Source organism: Bubalus kerabau, chromosome 17 (assembly GCF_029407905.1).
Source record: "Bubalus kerabau isolate K-KA32 ecotype Philippines breed swamp buffalo chromosome 17, PCC_UOA_SB_1v2, whole genome shotgun sequence".
Lineage (NCBI taxonomy): Eukaryota > Metazoa > Chordata > Mammalia > Artiodactyla > Bovidae > Bubalus > Bubalus kerabau.
In genome coordinates, this window is record NC_073640.1 from 67,597,581 (window position 1) to 67,617,109 (window position 19,529).

General features: G+C 53.9%; 1 protein-coding gene across 1 annotated transcript; it reads right to left on the reverse strand.

Annotated features, from left to right (window-relative positions):
• Positions 1-10,524: 10,524 nt before the first annotated feature.
• Positions 10,525-19,131, reverse strand: LAIR1 (leukocyte associated immunoglobulin like receptor 1). The gene is made up of 8 exons (XM_055551250.1): positions 18,929-19,131; positions 18,480-18,515; positions 13,504-13,821; positions 11,672-11,791; positions 11,534-11,576; positions 11,412-11,449; positions 11,148-11,200; positions 10,525-10,748 (listed from the first exon to the last, which is right to left on the reverse strand). Exons 1-8 carry the CDS (start codon positions 18,960-18,962, stop codon positions 10,602-10,604), a joined length of 789 nt encoding a protein of 262 aa, XP_055407225.1. The 5' UTR covers positions 18,963-19,131; the 3' UTR covers positions 10,525-10,601.
• Positions 19,132-19,529: the final 398 nt, after the last annotated feature.

Sequence of the window (19,529 nt, forward strand, 5' to 3'; positions counted from 1 at the left end):
CTTCCCATTGGCCTTCCAGAATGTTCTTGCATGTTGCTCCCTCCATCCAGCAGGCCAGCTCCCCTCGAGGCCCCTCTCATCTGGGCTCTGCGCCCCTAGTTGGGGCAGGGACCCAGGCCACTCCCAGTGTGTTAACTGCTGCTGACCTCCGAGGCTAGACTTTCAGCAGTTTCTACTGGTACAGCCTGAAGTGACCTAGAGTTGTGGTCTGATCTAGGAGGTTAGTAACCATCGCTCTGCTTTGTTCTCCTCAAAGGGTGAGAAGACCGTCTGACTTCAGAACTGAAACGCTGGCTGGGAGGGAAAAGAGGAAGTAGGGATTGAAAGAGGCATTGTGTTCCGGTCCAGAAGGCAAAGATGCAGAGGCTTTCAGAAGGGGTGAAGTCAAGTTCACAGACTGGATTCAATCCGTTGAACAGAGGTTTTCAAGCATGTGTTTTTAGCCTCTGGTTCAGATCCCTGTGGTGACCTGCTCTTTCATTTTTGATGTGGTTGATGGCTCTGTAGGTGTCAGAACCACTTTCAGCCCCGACCTTGAAGAATGTAGCCATCCCTGGGACAATTCCAAGCAGTGAGGAACAGAAACCCATGAATACATTCCCAAGTGTCACCGCCTGTGGAGGGAAGACCCTGCAGGGCGTTCTCTACACTCTCCGAGGTCCTGGTGGAGTCCCGTGCCATTACTTCCTGCACGGACCTCCGGCTTCTCTACCAGGAATTCCTTTCCTTCACACTCTCCCTGCCACACTCCGCCTTCTTGCTTCTCAGATAAACTACCTACACTTCCATCCTTGTCTTGGGTCGTGCTTCCAGGGTAACTCACAGCAATTCAGGGACTGGAAAATGCCATGAGGTGTTTTGGGTTTGTTTTTTCCAATGACATCATCTCTTCTTTGACTGCTCAAGATCACTCACCTTAACCGTTCCATGAGTTCTTGGACTTGCCCTTTTGTTCATCCTTCACCATTCAGCAATCTTATCCCTGTTCACTAAAGAAATACTTAAGCATGTCAACCCATGGCCATCCCAGGAAATGAGGAGATAAAATTGAGAAAAAAACCATGTATTCCCTGCCCTCAAGCAAGGTCTGGTGTCATAGAAAAATGAAATGAACAAAACAATTACACAGATAAGTGTTTCTAGCAAGATCTGTCATAACCAGACTCAACCTGAGTCTGGATGAAGCAGGCATAGTATTAACTCATCATAGATAAAAACATGATAGGTAGATAAATAGGTGAATTGATTGATAAGTAGCTAGATCATGCATAGACACTTAAATATACAGATAGTTACATAGACACATAGGTAAAAAGCTACACAGAAACATACATAGCTATATAGGTAAATACACAGATGCGTGGTTACATAGATACATAGATAATTACATAAATAACCAGACCACAAGGTCAGGTATTGGTGGAGAAACTTCCCTGCACCACTTCTGGTCCTAACAGGCTGACAATACTCAAAGCACTCATTTTCTCGCTCAAACACTTAGATTTCCCAGCGCAAAAGGAGAAAGAAAACTCTCCTGTCAACGACACGTTGTTCCATCAGGAGACGCCCAGACAGGCTCTGGGTCCCGCCTCCCTCACGCCCTCCGGGGTAGGTGCACACCTTAACTGTGAAGCTTGCTCTCTGCCAGCCCCCACCCACCCCACCCCCGGTATCCTGTGACCCTGGGCTGTGCTCTCCACACTCACCCTGCCTCCCAGCTGGCTCAGATCACTTCTAAACTGAAAGCCTTCAGTCTACAGGTGTGGGTGAACTAAGGAAACAACTACGTTTGGCCAACGTGGGTGGGCGGGACTTCTTGGACCGGCGAGTGTGCAGAGAACCCGAAGGGTCTGGGACGGTGGCTGGATTCTTGCCTGCACCCCACGGGGCTCATAGGACACGGGCCCTATGACGAGGCAGGGGTGGCCTGGCGTCCCCGCCCCCTGAGTCCTACCATCACGACACCCAGGGGAGGGGCCAGCCTTGTGAGGAGGACACTGGGGAGGGGGGTCCGACGCGGAGGGAGGGAGAGACCTGGGGTTTCTCAGAGTCACAGCCCCAGAGAGGGGCTGGTTGAGCCCAGGGCACCAAAGCCAGGCTCACAGGCAGAGCTAGGTGTTCAGGAAGGGACCTCTTCCGGATGCTGGGGTCAGCAAGGCAAGGTCTGATAGAGATGGAGGGCAGTGATGTCCTGTCCAAGGGGTCAGTCTGTCCCAGCGCTCAGACCTGTGGCTGGTCCCAAGCCTTGCTGCATTCAAGCCCGCGGGGCCCTCAGCCCCAGTGGTTGCTTCTGTTCAAGGAGAAGACAGCCAGGCTGTTGGTGTCTGAAATCCTTCCCAGCATCAAGGTCCTCGTGCCTTAGGAGTCTTGACCAAGCCCCCACATCTGCCCAGACTGCACCCTCGCACCCCCAGCCCAGCTGACCAGCTCCTCCAAGAAACAGGAAGCGCAGAGCCCCAAGCTCTGCGCCAAAAGGGCACCCAGGAAAGGGGCGGCGTAGCTGCCGCAGAAGGCCCCCAGTAGGCTGCAGGAAGCCAGGCTCTGCAGTCAGTCACTGTCCTCTGAAAAGCACTTCCCTTTCTGCATGAAAACAGCCATCCACCTCATTTCCTCCCTCGAATCAGGATGAGATCGGCCACACACCCTGTGTCGAAACTCACCCACGTGCAGACACTCAGACAAGGCAACCCTGCCCACCGTTGACTGCCGACCAGACCTGTCACTCATTTTTAAACCATGTCACCTCAGGTAGGAAAGTCAGTTGGGGGGGGGGGCGCGGGGGGGCATTATTGGCAGAGGGCAGGGCCCGGTGGAACCTGCCATAAACCTATGCATGTTGTCATGGAAGGAGCATGCATGCAAGGTGCTGTGGGTGGATTTTTAAGTGAAAAAGCAGTAAACGTGGCCTCCCAATTATTTTTCTTGTTGGGAAAGAAAACAATGATACATATGTTCAAAAAAACGGGATGCATGCATGCTAAGTCGCTTCAGTCCGACTCTTTGCGGCCGCATGGACTGTAGCCCGCCAGGCTCCTCTGGTGAGATTCTCCAGGGATTCTCCACCATGGGATTCTCCAGGCAAGAATACTGGAGTGGGTGGCCATTTCCTTCTCCAGGGGATCTTCCTGACCCAGGGACTGAACCTGCATCTCTTACATCTCCTGCATTGGTAGGCAAGTTCTTACCACTAGCGCCACCTGGGAAGCTCCCCCCCAAAAAAAGGGGGGATAAATAATAACAAGAGTTTGCATTTGTCTAGCTCTTTCTCCACCCCCTCCCCTTTTTTGGCTGAATGTTGTAACCTTTACTCTGTGGTCTGGTTCGGATTCAGATTCAGGAAGCGACCCAACCTCACTGTCACCCACATTCTGCCCCCAGACCTCCTGAGTAGGTTCTGTTCTCACCAGCTCTGAGAGTTCAGACAACACGGTTGCTTATTCAACAAGCCCTGTTAGAATGTGTGTTTTTGTTGTTGTTGTTCAATCGCTAAGTCATGTGCAACTCTTTTCAACCCCATGGACTGTAGCCTGCCAGGTTCCTCTGTCCATGGGATTCTCCAGGCAAGAATACTGGGGTGGGTTGCCATTTCCTTCTCCGGGGGATCATCCAAACCCAGGGATCGAACCCGTGTCTCCTGAATTGGCAGGCGAACTGTTTACTATCTGAGCCACCAGGGAAGCCCTTATGATATCCCATCTATTATTCAAACTGGGTGTCTCTTCATTAAGTCATTCAGATTTTGAATAATTTGATTCTAAACGCCATTAATCACTAACTCTAAAATTATTTTTTCATTGAAGTATAGTTGACTTGCAATGTCGCGTTAGTTTCAGGTATTACAAAGTGAAGTGAACACCTGAAAAGTGACTCGGACATGTATCTTTTTCAGGTTCTCCTCCGTTATACATTATTACCAGATATTGAATATAGTTCCCTGTGCTCTACAGTAGGTCCTTGTTGTCTATCTCTTTTTTTATAATCTTGTCTATTGATTCGTGGCTGCACTGGGTCTTTGCTGCGGTGCGGACTTTCTCTAGTCGTGGTAAGCAGGGGGCCCTCTAGTGGTGCGCGGGCTTAGTTGCCTCGCCGCACGTGTAATCTTCCCAGACCAGGGATGGAACCCGTGTCCCTGCACTGGCAGGCAGATTCTTAACCCCTGGACCGCCAGGGACGCCCCGGATATCTATTTTATAGAATACTGTGTGTCTGCTAATCCAAGTCTCCCATTTTATCCCCTCCCCTAATCACTAGTTCTTTATCAGGAGGCTCCAGGTTTTGATAAGAGATTCTGTAAGTGAGCGCTCGGAACCATTAGAACAAAACACAAACCCCTCCGGAAAAGGAATTTTTATACAATTTTCTATGATTCTTGACTTTTTTATAATTCAGAGAATCATTCATTTTGACATACCACCTTTCTATTCATGGGGTCGCAAAGTCGGACACGACTGAGCGACTGATCTGATCTGATCTGATCTTTCTGGCATCAATGGTTTCCCACTGATGGGACTCTGCTATGTAAAATCAAAGTGCCGTTAGAGGCCTTAGGGGGGATGGCATTCCTTAGGAAATTAAAATATGGAGACATTAGATAGTACTGCATGTAAATGAATGTATCATCATTGGCATGTATTAGTTTTGGGTGAGTGTGCATATGTGTGCAAGCCCATGTGCATGTGTGTGCGTGTATTTGTGTGCATGGGTGTGTACACATGTGTGCATGTGTATGTAGATTATTAGCAGTGCAGTTCAGTAGAAGAAATGAAATGGAATTATTTTTAATTAATTAAAAGAAATAAATTCATTTCTTTTAATTAATTAAAAGAAAAATTTAAATTTTAAGTTAAATTTATTTATTTTCAGTTGAAGGGTAATTGCTTTACAGTACTGCATTGATTTCTGCCAAACATCAACAAGAATCAGAGAAATGGCTTTTTTGATATTTATTTATCTGGTTGCGCCAGGTCTTAGCTGCAACACGAGGGATCTTCGGTCTTCTTTGGGACACGGGATTTTCGGTCTTATTGCAGCTTGCAGGACCTTTGACTGTCCCACGTGAACTCCTAGTCGCGCCATGCCGGGTCTAGCTCCCTGACCAGGGGTGGAACGCGGGCCCCCTGCATCGAGAGTGCTGAGTCCTACCCGCCGGACCAGCAGGAAGTCCCTGAAACGTCTTTACTTGTCTGGCACTGATCTGGTCCCCGGAGCGGCCCCCGCTTAATGGCAGCACACGCGCGCACACACACACACATACACTCACACACACACACACTCACACACACTCACACACACACACACCCTGCCAGAGTTTGATACTTAGCCCCTGCCAAGCAGTATAAACACACCCCGTGGCATTTATTCCACCTCGGTGTTTCCCTGTCAACACTCCACCAGGAAGGTACCCAGGGGAGAGGGAGCAGTCATTCGCACCGCAGGGAAGACTCCGGGCCCCCGCTGGCACTGCGTCCGAGCTGACCAGCCGTGCGGGCCTCGCTCACAGGCTGCTGGAGGCTGACGTCTGCGGACGGCGGTCAAGGGGGGTTCCATCCTCGCTCGGCTCCCTAGGGGCCTGGGGACCCTTCAGGTCATCGAGGTGAGCTCTTCGTCCCCGGGAGCTCAGCGTCTGAGCATCTGTCCCTGCCCTCTCGCACCCAGGCGACGTCTCTCCTCCAACCACGAGGGGGCCCACTGTGACCCCCCCGTCACTCACCCCGGTGAACACACCGGACCGGGCAGGGTGGGAGCGCGAGGTAGAGCCTCGCTGCCTGACCACGCAGCACTGCCCGGCTAGTCCTCCAGGTGGCGCCCGAGGGCCTCAGAGCAGTAGGGGCCGCCCTCCCCGCGGGAACGTCCTTGCACCGCAGGGCCCTGAGTCCATCCCCGGCTCGGGAGGCCACAGGATCAGGAAGAAGAGACTATCCCTGACTTCCTGTTTCCTGTCCTCTCTCCGGGCCAGTCTTCGCTTCCCACCTGCTTCCCAGGTGGGAAAGGTTTTTCTTTTACCTTTGTCTTTATTTCTCCTAAACCCTGTCTGCTCCCCACTGTGGGCTGGACTCATAAAAATCGTTTTCAGTGGGGCAGACAGCACCATGTCAACCATCCATTAACCGGGCGGGGGCATAGAATATTCAGGAACGTCTCCAGGAATGCCAGCCCTCCACACTTCTCTCTGCTAAGCGCCCACCTGTCGGCGAGTCTGCCTGCAGTCAGGGTCAGGCCATGTTTTAGGGGAAATGCACCATTCTAACTGTGATCATTAACATATGTGTCAACCTGCCTGGGCTAAGGAGCCTCGAGAGCTGGTAAAACAGTATTTCTGGGCGTGACTGCGAAGCAGACTCTGGAAGAGATGAGCTGGGTTTAGTGGCTGAGAGAAGGGGTCCACCCTCACAATGTGGGCATCTCCAGCCCTCAGACTCAGAGCCCCTGGTTCCCGCCTCCCCAGCCCCAGGCTGGGCCTGACACCTCCGCCCTCCCGTTCTCGGCCTTCACACCCACACTGACGCTGTCACACACCCACACTGATGCTGTCCCAACGCACACTGACGCTGTCACACACCCACACTGATGATGTCACCCGCTTTTCTGGGTCTGCAGCAGGTCCTGCAGCAGGTGGACTCTCCACCTCCTGAACCCTGAGAGTCTGTTCCCATGATGGCCTCCTCTCAGAAATCCCCATACAACCGTGTGATGAAGTGTCGGTCCTGGAAAGTCCTGAATAATACGGTAATGGTGGGAAAATAACAGACAGAGACAGAGAGGAACACAGAGAGAGGCAGAGAGAGAGTGAAACAGGGAAACAGCACAAGAATGGAACCAGAGGAAACCAAGATGAAGACCACCGAGTTAGGACGCAGGTCTCTGCAGGAACTAACCGCGAGTGTGAATAAGAAATGAAAGATCAGTACTAATAATGAGCTGGGGGCTGGGCACCCTCCTCTGAGCCAGGACAGAAACCTCCTGGCTGTCGAGATACAGCCCGCCCTGAGGTCAGGGCAGGGTGTCAGGTGTTCACGTAGGTCTGTGGCCCCGTCACTCAGAGCTGGCTGACCTTGGGCAAGTTATCTAATGTTTCAGTCCCTGGTTCTTGCAAAAAAGGGGAGGAGAGAGTAGGACATTCTGTGGAGGATTCTTACCATGGTTAAATGTGCCAATGTTTGTGCAGAACTAAAATAGCCATTGTAGGAGCTGGCTGAGGAGAAGGAAATGGCAACCCACTCCAGTATTCTTGCCTGGAGAATCCCGTGGACAGGGGAGCCTGGTGGGCTGCTGTCCATAGGGTCACACAGAGTCGGACACGACTGAAGTGACTTAGCAGCATCAGCAGGAGCTGGCTAAATCTTGGATGAATTATTAAAATATGTTTAAAATGTATAAGGACATTTAAAAATACCAGGCCTGTAAGAGGCATGCAGGTTTCTTGTGTTTCTGCTGCTGCTGCTAAGTCGCTTCAGTTGTGTCCGACTCTGTGCGACCCCACAGATGGCAGCCCACCAGGCTCCCCCATCCCTGGGATTTTCCAGGCAAGAACACTGGAGTGAGTTGCCATTTCCTTCTCCAATGCATGAAAGTGAAAAGTGAAAGTGAAGTCGCTCAGTTGTGTCCGACTCTTTGCGACCCCATGGACTGCAGCCCACCAGGCTCCTCCGCCCATGGGATTTTCCAGGCAAGAGTACTGGAGTGGGGTGCCATTGCCTTCTCCGTCTTATGTTTCTGCTGCTGCTACTGCTGCTAAGTCGCTTCAGTCGTGTCCAACTCTGTGCGACCCTGTAGACGGCAGCCCACCAGGCTCCCCCATCCCTGGGATTCTCCAGGCAAGAACACTGTAGTGAGTTGCCATTTCCTCCTCCAAAGCAGGAAAGTGGAAAGTGAAAGTAAAGTCGCTCAGTCGTGTCCAACTCTTTGCAACCCCGTGGACTGCAGCCCACCAGGCTCCTCCTTCCATGGGATTTTCCAGTCAAGAGTACTGGAGTGGGGTGCCATTGCCTTCTACTTTTTAACCATTAGTATGAGTTTATTTAGGAATGGCAGAGGAATTGCAATTCAGGACATTCTAACTATGGCAAACCACAGTCAAATTCAGAGAACAAATGAGAGGAATATTACTTAACAGAGAAATAAGAGGAAGCTGAAAGAGGCTGCTTTGAATCAAAGCCCCTTGAAGAAAAGCAAGCGTTCAAGGCAGTGATGGTTTCTCATTGGCTGAGCTGTGGCTGCTTCTCATTGGCTGGGCTGTTGGTGGGCAAGGAGAAAATCATCCTTCCGCTGCTGTCTAGTAAGGTAACTGCCTTCCTGCTCAGAAATGTAAAGTAAGCTGCAACAGAGGGGAGAGGCAAGAGAGCGCCCCTTTAGGCTTCCCAACTCCGTTTTAAAGGTTTCCCTTTATTAATGTTCACACCAGAATATGCCTGTATCACACATGTTAAAGCATCAACTTTACAGAAACTTGAAGCAGGACTAATGCAAGAGGTACAGAGAGCTCTACTCCACTGTCATCCTGGGAGCCAGGCACCACTCTCAGTGTGCTGCCAAGGTTGCCCAGGGCATCCGCATCCACCAGCAGAATGACCAACAGTGAGGATCTTGTGAGGGAGGGTTTGGGGCCAGGCCTGGAAGCAGCTCTGTGCATCCTGCTCACTGTGAACGTTATCCCATCCCTTGCAGGACACATAACTGCAAGGAGGCTGGGAGACCATCTCGCTGGGCGCCCAGGAAGGGAGGACACGGTGCTGTGGGCAGCCATAGTCCTGTCACACAGGGGCCACCTGTCCTTATGGGCACGTGGGGGTCACACGGTGGGGGTGTTTCTAGTCTCCACTGCTTCCTACCGGACCTCCTCTTACACAGAGGTTCTAGGACACAGGACATAGACTCTCAAGAATTCATTATTTCACAAGCTAGTGGAAACAGAAGGAAACATCCCTGCAAGGAGATGAGTAGAATTTAGAGTGAGGCATTCAAGCCCAGAGGAGCCCATGAACGGAGGTGGTGCTGCGGATGGACACCCACTCAGGTAGACAGGAACCAGCTGCTGTGTTACCTTAGGTGCAAAAGGGGTCTTTGCAAGTGTGACCAAGTTAAGGCTCTTGAGAAGGGGAGATGACCTTGGATATTCTAGGTGGACCCAATGTAATCACCAGAGCCCTTATAAGAGAAGCAGGCGGGTCAGAGAGTGAGAAGATGAGATGTGACCACAGAAGCAGGAGTCCTAGTCAGAGGGAGGATCCAAAGATGGAGGAAGGGGCCATGAGCCAAGGAGTGCGGATGGCCCCCAGACGCTGCAAAAGGTAAAGGAATGGAGCCTCCTGTGGAGCCTCCAGAAGGAACACAGCCCTGCCCACCCCGGATTTCAGCCTCGTGTAACTGATCTCAGACTTCTGACTTCCTGAACTGTAGGGAAATAAGCTGCGTTGTTTGGTGCTGCCATGTGAGTGGTAATTTGTTACAGCAGCAGTTGTATGCTTGTTGGGATGAATGGCCTCCAATCCCAAACCTGACAGGCATTAGCCCTGTGAGGGGTGAAGGTCAGGTCAAGGACAGTGTCCTACAGCTGCTGAGCCCTCTCCTGTTTGGGGAATGCATGGCGTCCAGTGGGAATGAACTGGGGTGGGGTGGGAGATGGGAGCCTGCCGGTTCCTCGGGGTGGACCTAAAGCCTGAGGGGCCCTCCCTGTGCAGTCATGGCCTCACCAACTCCCTCAGCCAGTCCACTGTGCCCACACATGTGGGTGTCTGCATGAGTGTATGTGTGTGTACAGTGTGTGCATGTGTGTATCTGTGTGTGCGTGCCTCCATGGACCTGTGCATGCAGGGGATGGGAGCTGTATGCAGGTGGGGCAGCTCTGTGCCTTCACCCAGACACAAGTCCCCTCAGACACACTCTTGGGTCAGAAAACACTGATTGTCTTGTTTTTGTCTTGTTTCCCTCACTGAGTTTTGGGGGACGGTGGAGCAGAGACTGGGACCTAGAACCTGTGTACCCAGCGCCACATGTGGGGCTGACACTATTGGACCTGTGAGAACATTGACTGACGAACAAGGTGAAATGTGATCCAGAAAACTGGGTATCAGCTATCAGCTGCATAAGTGCAGCCCAGATTCAAGATCACCACCCGTACTCTAGGAAGGTTTGCAGAGTCAGCTCAGAAGACAAAATGGTTCTCCAGGGGCAGTGGAAGATTATCACAGGACACATCAGGAATTCACTGGGCAACTGTAGGAACATAGCTGGGTCTCTGGAAACAGCCATGCACCATAGCTGGGTCTCTTGAAACAGCCAAGTGCCAAAGCTGGGTCTCTAGAAACAGCCAAGAACTAGAGCTGGGTCTCTGGAAACAGGCAACAAACACCAGAGCTGGGTCTCTTGAAACAAGTGCTACACCTTCTCTCTGAGGAGCTAGTTGGTTGTGGGAGGGATCACATGATTAATGAATCTCCTAGAAGATAATGTGGGATCTCAGGACTTCAGCTCTTGCCTGCAGGAGGATCGACTAGATGTCTTTCCAGAAAGGAATGATTCCACAGGGAAACCCAATGTCCACTTCGGGCTTTTGCAAGTGTGACTTCCTGCATCTTTAGTGCAGAAGCCAGGTGAGCATGCGGTCAATATCTGGCAATGGTTGCATACGTGCTGGACTTGGCCAGGGGCTCTGTGGACGGCGGGGACACAGCTCTGGCCGCTCTCTGGGTGAGGAGCTTGTGATTCAGCTGGGCGTAGGTCACCTCCTGGGAGCCTGCTGCAGCAGGGGTCTGAGGATAAAGACACAGGGTGAGTTTGGGTGGCAGAGTGAGGGCATGTCACCTCCACAGTGAGGACACAGAAAGACATTGTGGCTTCTGTCCCTCTCTCTTAGGGTCCCTCCCTCTGGGGGAGTCTGACCACCATGAAAAGCCCGTGTGGTGAGGATGTGAGATCCTGCCTCCTGCCAGGGGACTGAGCATCGTGGAAGTGGATCTTCCAGCCCCGGTCAAGCCTCTTATGAGTACAGCCCTGCTCAGCATCTTGATGGTAACCTCAGACGGTGAGCCAGAACTACCCAGCCAATCCGATTCCAAGTTCCTGGCCCAAGAAACTGAGATGATTCTGTTAAGCTGCTAAATTGCAGGGGCGTTGGTTCATAGCATTAGCTGATGAATGCAAACACTTACCAAGGCGCCCACCTCTCCATCCACATCAGGAAATCTGTCAAAGCTGGCCACACCTGAATGGGAGGAGGACCAGGGCTCAGTTCTCTGAGGTGGAGCTTAGGAGACAAATATGCCTGACCTCACAGCTTCATATTTCGTCTCCACCCCACCTGGAACGTCCTGGAATGCTTCACCACCACCACCCCCCACCCCCCGCCACTGCTTCCTGCATGGCACCGAACCCCTGCTTCCCCTCCCAGACCTGTCCCCCATCCTTGTCTTTACCTGGGGTCCCATCTAGGACATCCACAGCTGGGCTGAGCCTGAGGAGAAAGAACATGTGAGCCCTGAGGGCTGCTTGGGGGCAGAGGACGGGCAGTCTGAGAGGTCATCCCCAGGGCCCTCACCTCCCCTGGCATCTCTGCTCCTCGTCTTTGCTTCTGGGAGGCCCTGAGGAGAGTCAGGTGTGAATTAAGAAGAGAAGGCTTCTTTCCAGCACCCCCAAACGGCCTGTCCAGTCACCCCATCCTGTCCCTGAGACCTACCTCGTTTTCTCCGGAGCTGACGATGGAGGAGGAGAAGGACCAGGAGGGAGAGACAAAGGAGAAAGGCCACAGAGACCCCAATGAGAATATAAACCTGCTCTGTCGACAGGCCTGTGGGAGCTGGGAGGGTGGAATCAGATTATCAGCAGTATGCCCTTATGAAGCACCTGCTGCATACCACCCACACACACACATGCTGGGTGTTTATGGTGTTCACACTCAGATATAAAGAAAGCTCTCACACACACACCAGTCCTGTGGCTTTGGACTTGCTCTCCCCTGCTTTACAAAGCCAGGTCTGAGCGCTGAAGCCTTGGGTCCACAGCACATTGGCAGAGCTGGAATAATACCAACACCAAAGCCCATTCTCTCCCTCTTTCCCCAAAGAGCACACTCCACGAGGAGGGAAGAAAATATTTCCTCGTATGAATAAGATTAACACTTCTCCAGGCTCAGGCAGTGCTGCGGGGTCGGTGCATTTATTCCTGGTTTTGCACACGAGCAACGAGGAACGTGGAAGGATTGGGTGATTCGATTTAATCCGGGGCACAGAGCTGGGGAGGGCGGACTGGATCCAGGCAGTCTCGGTGATGGGTTCTTCTCTGGACATGAGTCTCCACGACATGAAATGGGAGTTGGGGAGCGAGATAAAAGGGGGCTGAGCTGGACTCCTACCCGCGGCGGGTTCAGGGCCTTCGAGAGGGCAGGTCTGCCTTCTAGGCTGCTCAGGCGTAACCATCAATGGTCCCTTCCCTTTGGCTCCTAGCCCCTCTGTCCCTCTCTCAGCGGGAGCCGGGCCCTCCTTTACACCCTGACCGCAAGGGGGCGGTGCGGAGCTGCAGCCAAACCCCTGAGTCTGGGGTCCAGTCGGGCTGCCCTGGGCTGGTTCCTCCCTTCCAATCCCTGTCCCTTTGGACAAGAACCTGTAAGCTCCTTTCTGCATAGGAAAAGGGGCGGAGGCTCTGAGAAGGTCCGGGAAGTGCCGCCCACGATGGGCCGTCCTGGCATTACTACCATCAGGCGCCCGGTGCAGGGTCATCTAGCCAGGTGGGTGCTGTTCCCGGGGTCCTTATGAGTGTCAGAGACACCCTGGTGCCCTGCGCCTGCCAGCCCCGTGCTGCGCTCTCACAGTCTCTGAGCCAAGTCCAGGAGAGGGCTGCGCCCTGATCCCAGCACAGAGCCCCCCCAAGACACCCCTCCAGGCGGGGGTCAGCTACTCAGCAGCCGAGGAGCAGCACTGAGTGGTGGGGGAGCTGATGCCTCCAGGGGGTCCTGTGATGGTGGGGGGAAACGAGAAGGACTGGTGCTGTGTGGGGGCTGCCCAGGGTCTGTCCCACTCAGCCTGGCACCTCTCCATCCTGAGCATCCAACCATGGGCCACGCACGGGCTTCACTCAACCCCGGACAACACCCTGAGATTCCTGAGAAAAGGGGCCTGGGGCCAGACAAGGCGGAGCCCCCTGCTCCATCGTGCTGTGGTCACACCCTCTGCACCTCCGGGAGCTGTGCCCCGCATTACTGCCCAGACTCTTCATGGTGACCTTCTCTGGAGGTGGGGGGTCAGAATGTGCTGGATGGATCCCGACTCCAGGACACCCTGAGGCTGACCACACACAGGACAGGCATGGCCTCACCCCAAGAGTCCCCTGAAGCACCATCCAGCCCTGGTCAGGGGTCCCCTGGACCTTGTGACTTGCCTGGTGAGACCAGGCTCAGGGAGCTGAGCCAGGTGTGGAGGCAGGGGAGGCGTGGGCAGAGGAGACAGAAGCAGAGGGCTCGGGGGGCGGGGATGGGGGCCAGTGGGCAGAGGGCACAGCGGGGCCCAGGCACACCTGCAGGCAGGGCAGAGACGGCCTCTGCAGTCCCCTCCAGGCTCAGGGCCTCGCTGAGCGCTGACCAGGTGGACTCTTTTCGATAGATGCAGTGATAACGCCCGACAGCATCTTCACGCAGAGCAGTGATGTGGAATCTGGCCTCGGTCACCTGTTCACCTCGGAACGTGACACCCACATCCTTATAGTCCTTTCTATTACCCTTCTCCAGGCGGAAGCTCATAACCCCGGCAGGGCCCCGGCACACGATGCTCACCGGCCGCCCCCAGGGCACCACGGAGCCCGGCTCAGCTGAGATGGAGGGTCTGGGCAGGGTCCCTAGGAGGGGAGAGCAGGGCCACAGGGTCTGTCCTGAGAAGACCAGCACACGACACAGTTCTCTCATCTTAGTGGAGACCACCACACAGCACAATTCTCTCATCTTAGCAGAGACCACCATACTACACAATTCTCTCATCTTAGTGGAGATCACCACCTGACACAATTCTCTCATCTTAGTGGAGACCACCACACAACACAATTCTCTCATCTTAGTGGAGAATCACCACACAACACAACCCACTCGTCTTAGTGGACAATCACCACACAGCACAATGCACACATCTTAGTGGAGACCACCACACAACACAATTCTCTCATCTTCGTGGAGAATCACCACACAATACAATTCTCTCATCTTCGTGGAGAATCACCACACAACACAATTCTCTCATCTTTGTGGAGAATCACCACACAACACAATTCTCTCATCTTCGTGGAGAATCACCACACCACACAACCCACTCATCTTAGTGGACAACTACCACAAACACAATTCTCTCATCTTAGCGGAGAATCACCACACAGCACAACGCATGCACCTTAGTGGAGACCACCACACAACACAACCCACTCATCTTAGTGGAGAATCACCACACAACACAATTCTCTCATCTTTGTGGAGAATCACCACACCACACAACCTACTCATCTTAGTGGACAACTACCACAAACACAATTCTCTCATCTTAGCGGAGAATCACCACACAGCACAACGCACGCATCTTAGTGGAGACCACCACACAACACAACCCACTCATCTTAGTGGAGAATCACCACACAACACAATTCTCTCATCTTCGTGGAGAATCACCACACCACACAACCCACTCATCTTAGTGGACAACTACCACAAACACAATTCTCTCATCTTAGCGGAGAATCACCACACAGCACAACGCATGCACCTTAGTGGAGACCACCACACAACACAACCCACTCATCTTAGTGGAGAATCACCACACAACACAATTCTCTCATCTTTGTGGAGAATCACCACACCACACAACCTACTCATCTTAGTGGACAACTACCACAAACACAATTCTCTCATCTTAGCGGAGAATCACCACACAGCACAACGCACGCATCTTAGTGGAGAATCACCACACAACACAATTCTCTCATCTTAGCAGAGACCACCACACAGCACAATTCTCTCATCTTAGTGGAGATCACCACACGACACAATTCTCTCATCTTAGTGGAGAATCACCACACGACCCAATTCTCTCATCTTAGTGGAGACCACCACACAGCACAATTCTTTCATCTTAGTGGAGAATCACCACACAACATAATTCTCTCAGTGGAAATCACCACACAGAACAATTTACTCTCTCGCTTCTTTTACTTGTTGGAAGCTTGCAAAGTTGCACAGCCCTCACCCGCATCCAGTTTGGGAATGCTCCCGTCACCCCCGCAGTGGACAGCCCCACCCCCCGCCCGTCCCAGGGGCAGGTGACTTCCCGCCACTGTGGTTAGTCTCCCCACTGACGTAAGGACCCTGAGACTTGGTCACATCTTGCTCAGGATGACATGGGAGGTGACAGAGCAGCTGGGGGCGGCTCCCTCCCTGCCCACGGCCACTCCAGAGACAGGGGCAGGGGGACACAGCGGGGGATGCCCGGCTCATTCCTGGGACGAGGAAAGCAGGGCTCTGAGTGGGTGGGAGTGACCTGCGCTGGGTCTGAAGGGACGGGTCGCTGCCTGTGCTTGGAAAGATTGTGTTGGGGGGTAGGTGTATGTGCAGGTGTGTGTGTGTGGGTGTATATATGTGTGTGCATATGCGGGTGTGTGTGGGGAGTATGTGTGTGTGTGCAGGTATATATGTGTGTGGGTGTGTGTGGGGAGTGTGTATGTGTGTGGGGGTGTGTATGGGTATGTATGTATGTGTATGTGTGTGTGCAGGTATATATGTGTGTGGGTGTGTGTGGGGAGTGTGTATGTGTGTGGGGGTGTGTATGGGTGTGTGTCTGTGTGCAGTATATATGTGTGTGGGTGTGTATGTGTGTGGGTGTGTGTATGGGTATGTATGTATGTGTATGTGTTTGTGCAGGTATATATGTGTGTGGGTGTGTGTGGGGTGTGTACGTGTGTGGGGGTGTGTATGGTATGTATGTGTGTGTGTGTGTAGGTATATATGTGTGTGGGTGTGTGGGGGGTGTGTATGTCGGGGGGTGTGTATGGGTATGTATGTGTGTGTGTGCAGGTATATATGTGTGTGGGGGTGTGGGGGTGTGTGTACATGTATGGGTATGTGTCTGTGTGTGTGTGTGCAGGTATATATGTGTGTGGGTGTGTGTATGTGGGGGGGTGTGTATGGGTATGTGTGTATGTGCAGGTATATATGTGTGTGCATGTGTGTGGGGGGTGTGTATGTGTGCATGTGCATGGGGGGGATGTAGGTGGGTGTATGTGTATGAGTGTGTGTATGTATGTGGGGGGGTTGGGGTGTGGGTATGAATGTGTGGGGGCTGTGGGTGTGTGTGTGTGTATGTGGGGGGTGGTGTGTGTGTGTGTGTTCAGGTATGTGTGTATGCATGTGTGCAGGTGTGTGTGTGGGTGTATGTGTGCGGGTGTGTGCAGGTATATGTGTGCATGTGTGTGGGTGTGTATGGGTGTGGGTGTGTGCAGGTGTGGGGGATGTGCAGGGGTGTGTGTGTGTGGAGGACCTGGAGCACAGATCTGGCCCCACAGATCCCAGGGGCTGAGGGTCCCTGTGTCCGCTTTGCAGCACCCAGGCAAGCCCAGAATCGGACGGGTGGGCGCCGACTGGAGACCAGGAGAGCTGGTGCTGCAGTTCAGGTTCAGAGGCAGTCTGCTGGCACAGCCCCGTCGCTCAGGGGAGGTCAGCCTTTTGTTCAGTTCAGGCCATCAGCGGATGGATGAGGTCCACCAACATTGTGGAGGACAATCTGCTTTGCTCAAAACGCAATGATCTAAACGTTAATACCATCCCAAAACATCCTTACAGACACACCCAGAATGTTTGACCACGTAAATGACCATGGGCCAGCCGAGGAGACACAAAATTAAATACCACAAATTCTACCACACCTACAGCATCAACTTGACACCTGTGTGCACATCCTGAAACCACAGCTGACCTCCAGATAAAGACAACAATGTGAGTGAGTGAGGAGCGCACTCTGCCGGCCCCTGCCTCTGTGGGGACTTTGCTGACTCTGAAGCCAACTTCCTGCTTCAGGGCTGCAAGTCCTCCTCGACCCCCCGACTCTCCACCACGACCCCCACCGCGCCCCTGCCTAGTTGAGACACGTGGGGTTTCCAGAAGCCTCAGTGACAAAGACATGGAAATACACTGGGATGGAGGAAGAGAATACTGAGAAAACCCAGGGATGGTCCCTGCAGACTCACCCTGGACACAGCGACCCTCACCTGCCAGGGAATGTGGGACCAGACCTGTGCTCCAACTCCTCCACAAACATACACACACTCATGCACATACATGCACACACACACACGTGCACACACCCACCCACATATACACATGCACATACACACACACCCACACATCCCTGCACACACATGCACCCGTGTACACACACATACACATGTGCACGCACATATACAGACACACGTGCACATACACACACTCACATACACCTGCACACACACACACCTGCCCACATACACACACACTCATATACACACACATGCACCCACATATACACAAACACACATACACACCACACACACACACACCTATATACGCACCCGCCCAAATACACACACACACACCTGCCTACATGCACACACACACACACCCTTCACTTCCCCGTTCTGCAGACTGCTCCTCTCACCTCACACTTTCACAACCAGGACAGGCAGCTTGCCCTTGAGACTCAGCAACACAGACTGGGAGAGCTCCCCCTCCCTCATCCCTCACCCCTCACCCCCTCCCTCTTTCCACCACATCTAGTTCCGGTCCATCCGTCCATCCATTTACTGAGGCCTCCATGTGCCTCTGGCTCCACAAATACGGGAAACACCCCAGCGCCTGCTCCCTTGGGGCTGACAGTCCAGAGGGACGACAGACGTTCACAGACAGTTGTGCGAACCCATGGGTACCAACGGTGATGCGTGCCCTCGGGGTGAGTGTGGGAATCTCGGGGAGGCGAGCAGCGGGAGGCTGAGCTGCCCACCGGGGGTCGAGGGAGGGGGTTCCTGAGCTAAGAGCAGACGTGGAGGACGGTCCCCGGGCTGAGGGGCAGGGCGGAGAAGTCACCGTGGGGAGGGCTGGGCTGGGCGGCGAGATTCAGAAAGTGAAAGAAAACCCAGTGAGCGAGCAGCCTCACAGCGGGTGGGCAGGGGATGCTGGAGGAGGAGGCTGGAGGAGACGGCCGGGCTGGTCCTCAGCGAGCGCTGTTTGCACGGAGCTGCGGGGCTGAGGGGGCGGTCTGGGCTCGCGGGGGCGGGGGTTGGCGGGGGCGAGCTGGCGGGCTCAGCCCGGTCCTGAGGGTCGGGTCGTTCCTGCGGGGCCATCGAGGGCAGAGGGGGGACAGGGGAGACTCGGGCCAGGGTCGGCCCTGGTGCTGTTAGCAGCTCGGGGTATAAGCCAGGGCCCCCAGGCCCCCGGGTCGGCTCCGCTCTCATCTAGGTCTTGGGGAGGCGGGGGTTTTGGGGAGACTCACCCTGCTGGGTCCGGGCCGTCTGGGCCAGACAGAGCGCTGGAAGAGAAGCTCTAGTGAGAAGATGCCCGCCTCGCGGTTTCCTCACGGGCTGCAGTCCCGGATCCCTCGAGGAGCCGTGGGGTGGCCAGATGTCTTTCCATAATTTCCCAACACCGCCCCCCACAACATTACGTCTGAGTGCAAGCCCTTTCCTCACTCTGAAGTAATCTCAGACAACCCGACCCGCTCCTCCAGGCCAGCCTGGCTCAGTCTGCACTCACCCCACACCCGGCCCGTGTCCAGGACCGAACCCTCCCTGTCACTTGGGTCTGGGCCAAAGGTGAGGGAGCAGCCCGGGGGATGGAGGGGGAACCACGTTTTCCCCCAGGATTCCAGCGTCTCCTGGGCTGGAGTCAGGGCTGAGCAGAGCCCCTCTGCCCCTGGAATCGTCCCGGCACCCCCAGACTCACCCAGGCCCAGGAGGATGGAGAACCCAGGCGCCATGGCCCAGCCCTGTCCCTACGCGCCCTGGAGTCGGTGCTGAGGGACGGAGCCTGCAGTCCACACAGAAGGGGATGTGCCCCCGGGCCTTTATGGGGCGGTTTTCAACCAACAGCCTCACACAAAGGGGAAGAGCGCCCTCCCCGCTCGTCACACTTCCCCCCAAGGGGACCCAGGGGTGGCTCCCAGCTGTTCCTCCCTCTGAGCTCCCATGAGGCTCAACTCCTCTCCGGGTGCACCCTGAGGGGGGAGCCCCATTCTCCACCCGTGAGCAGAACACTCTTTGTGCAGCACACCGACTTGACCGTCGGTCCCAACTCTGTTCTTGGGCAAAAGTTGCATCACTTTATGCCAACGGTTCCTTGTATTGAAAATGGAAAACTCCGAAATCCTCCTCTGAGTGTTTAATATTGCGATATATGTTACATTCCCAGGAGGTGTCAAGCGCATTAAAAATATCTTATCACATGTATTCTCTGCCCCTTTCCCTAGGCGGTGCTGGAACCGGGGGAGGCGGGGCTGGCCGGTGAGCACACACAAAATCCCAGAGCTGAGTGATGGGGGAGACAG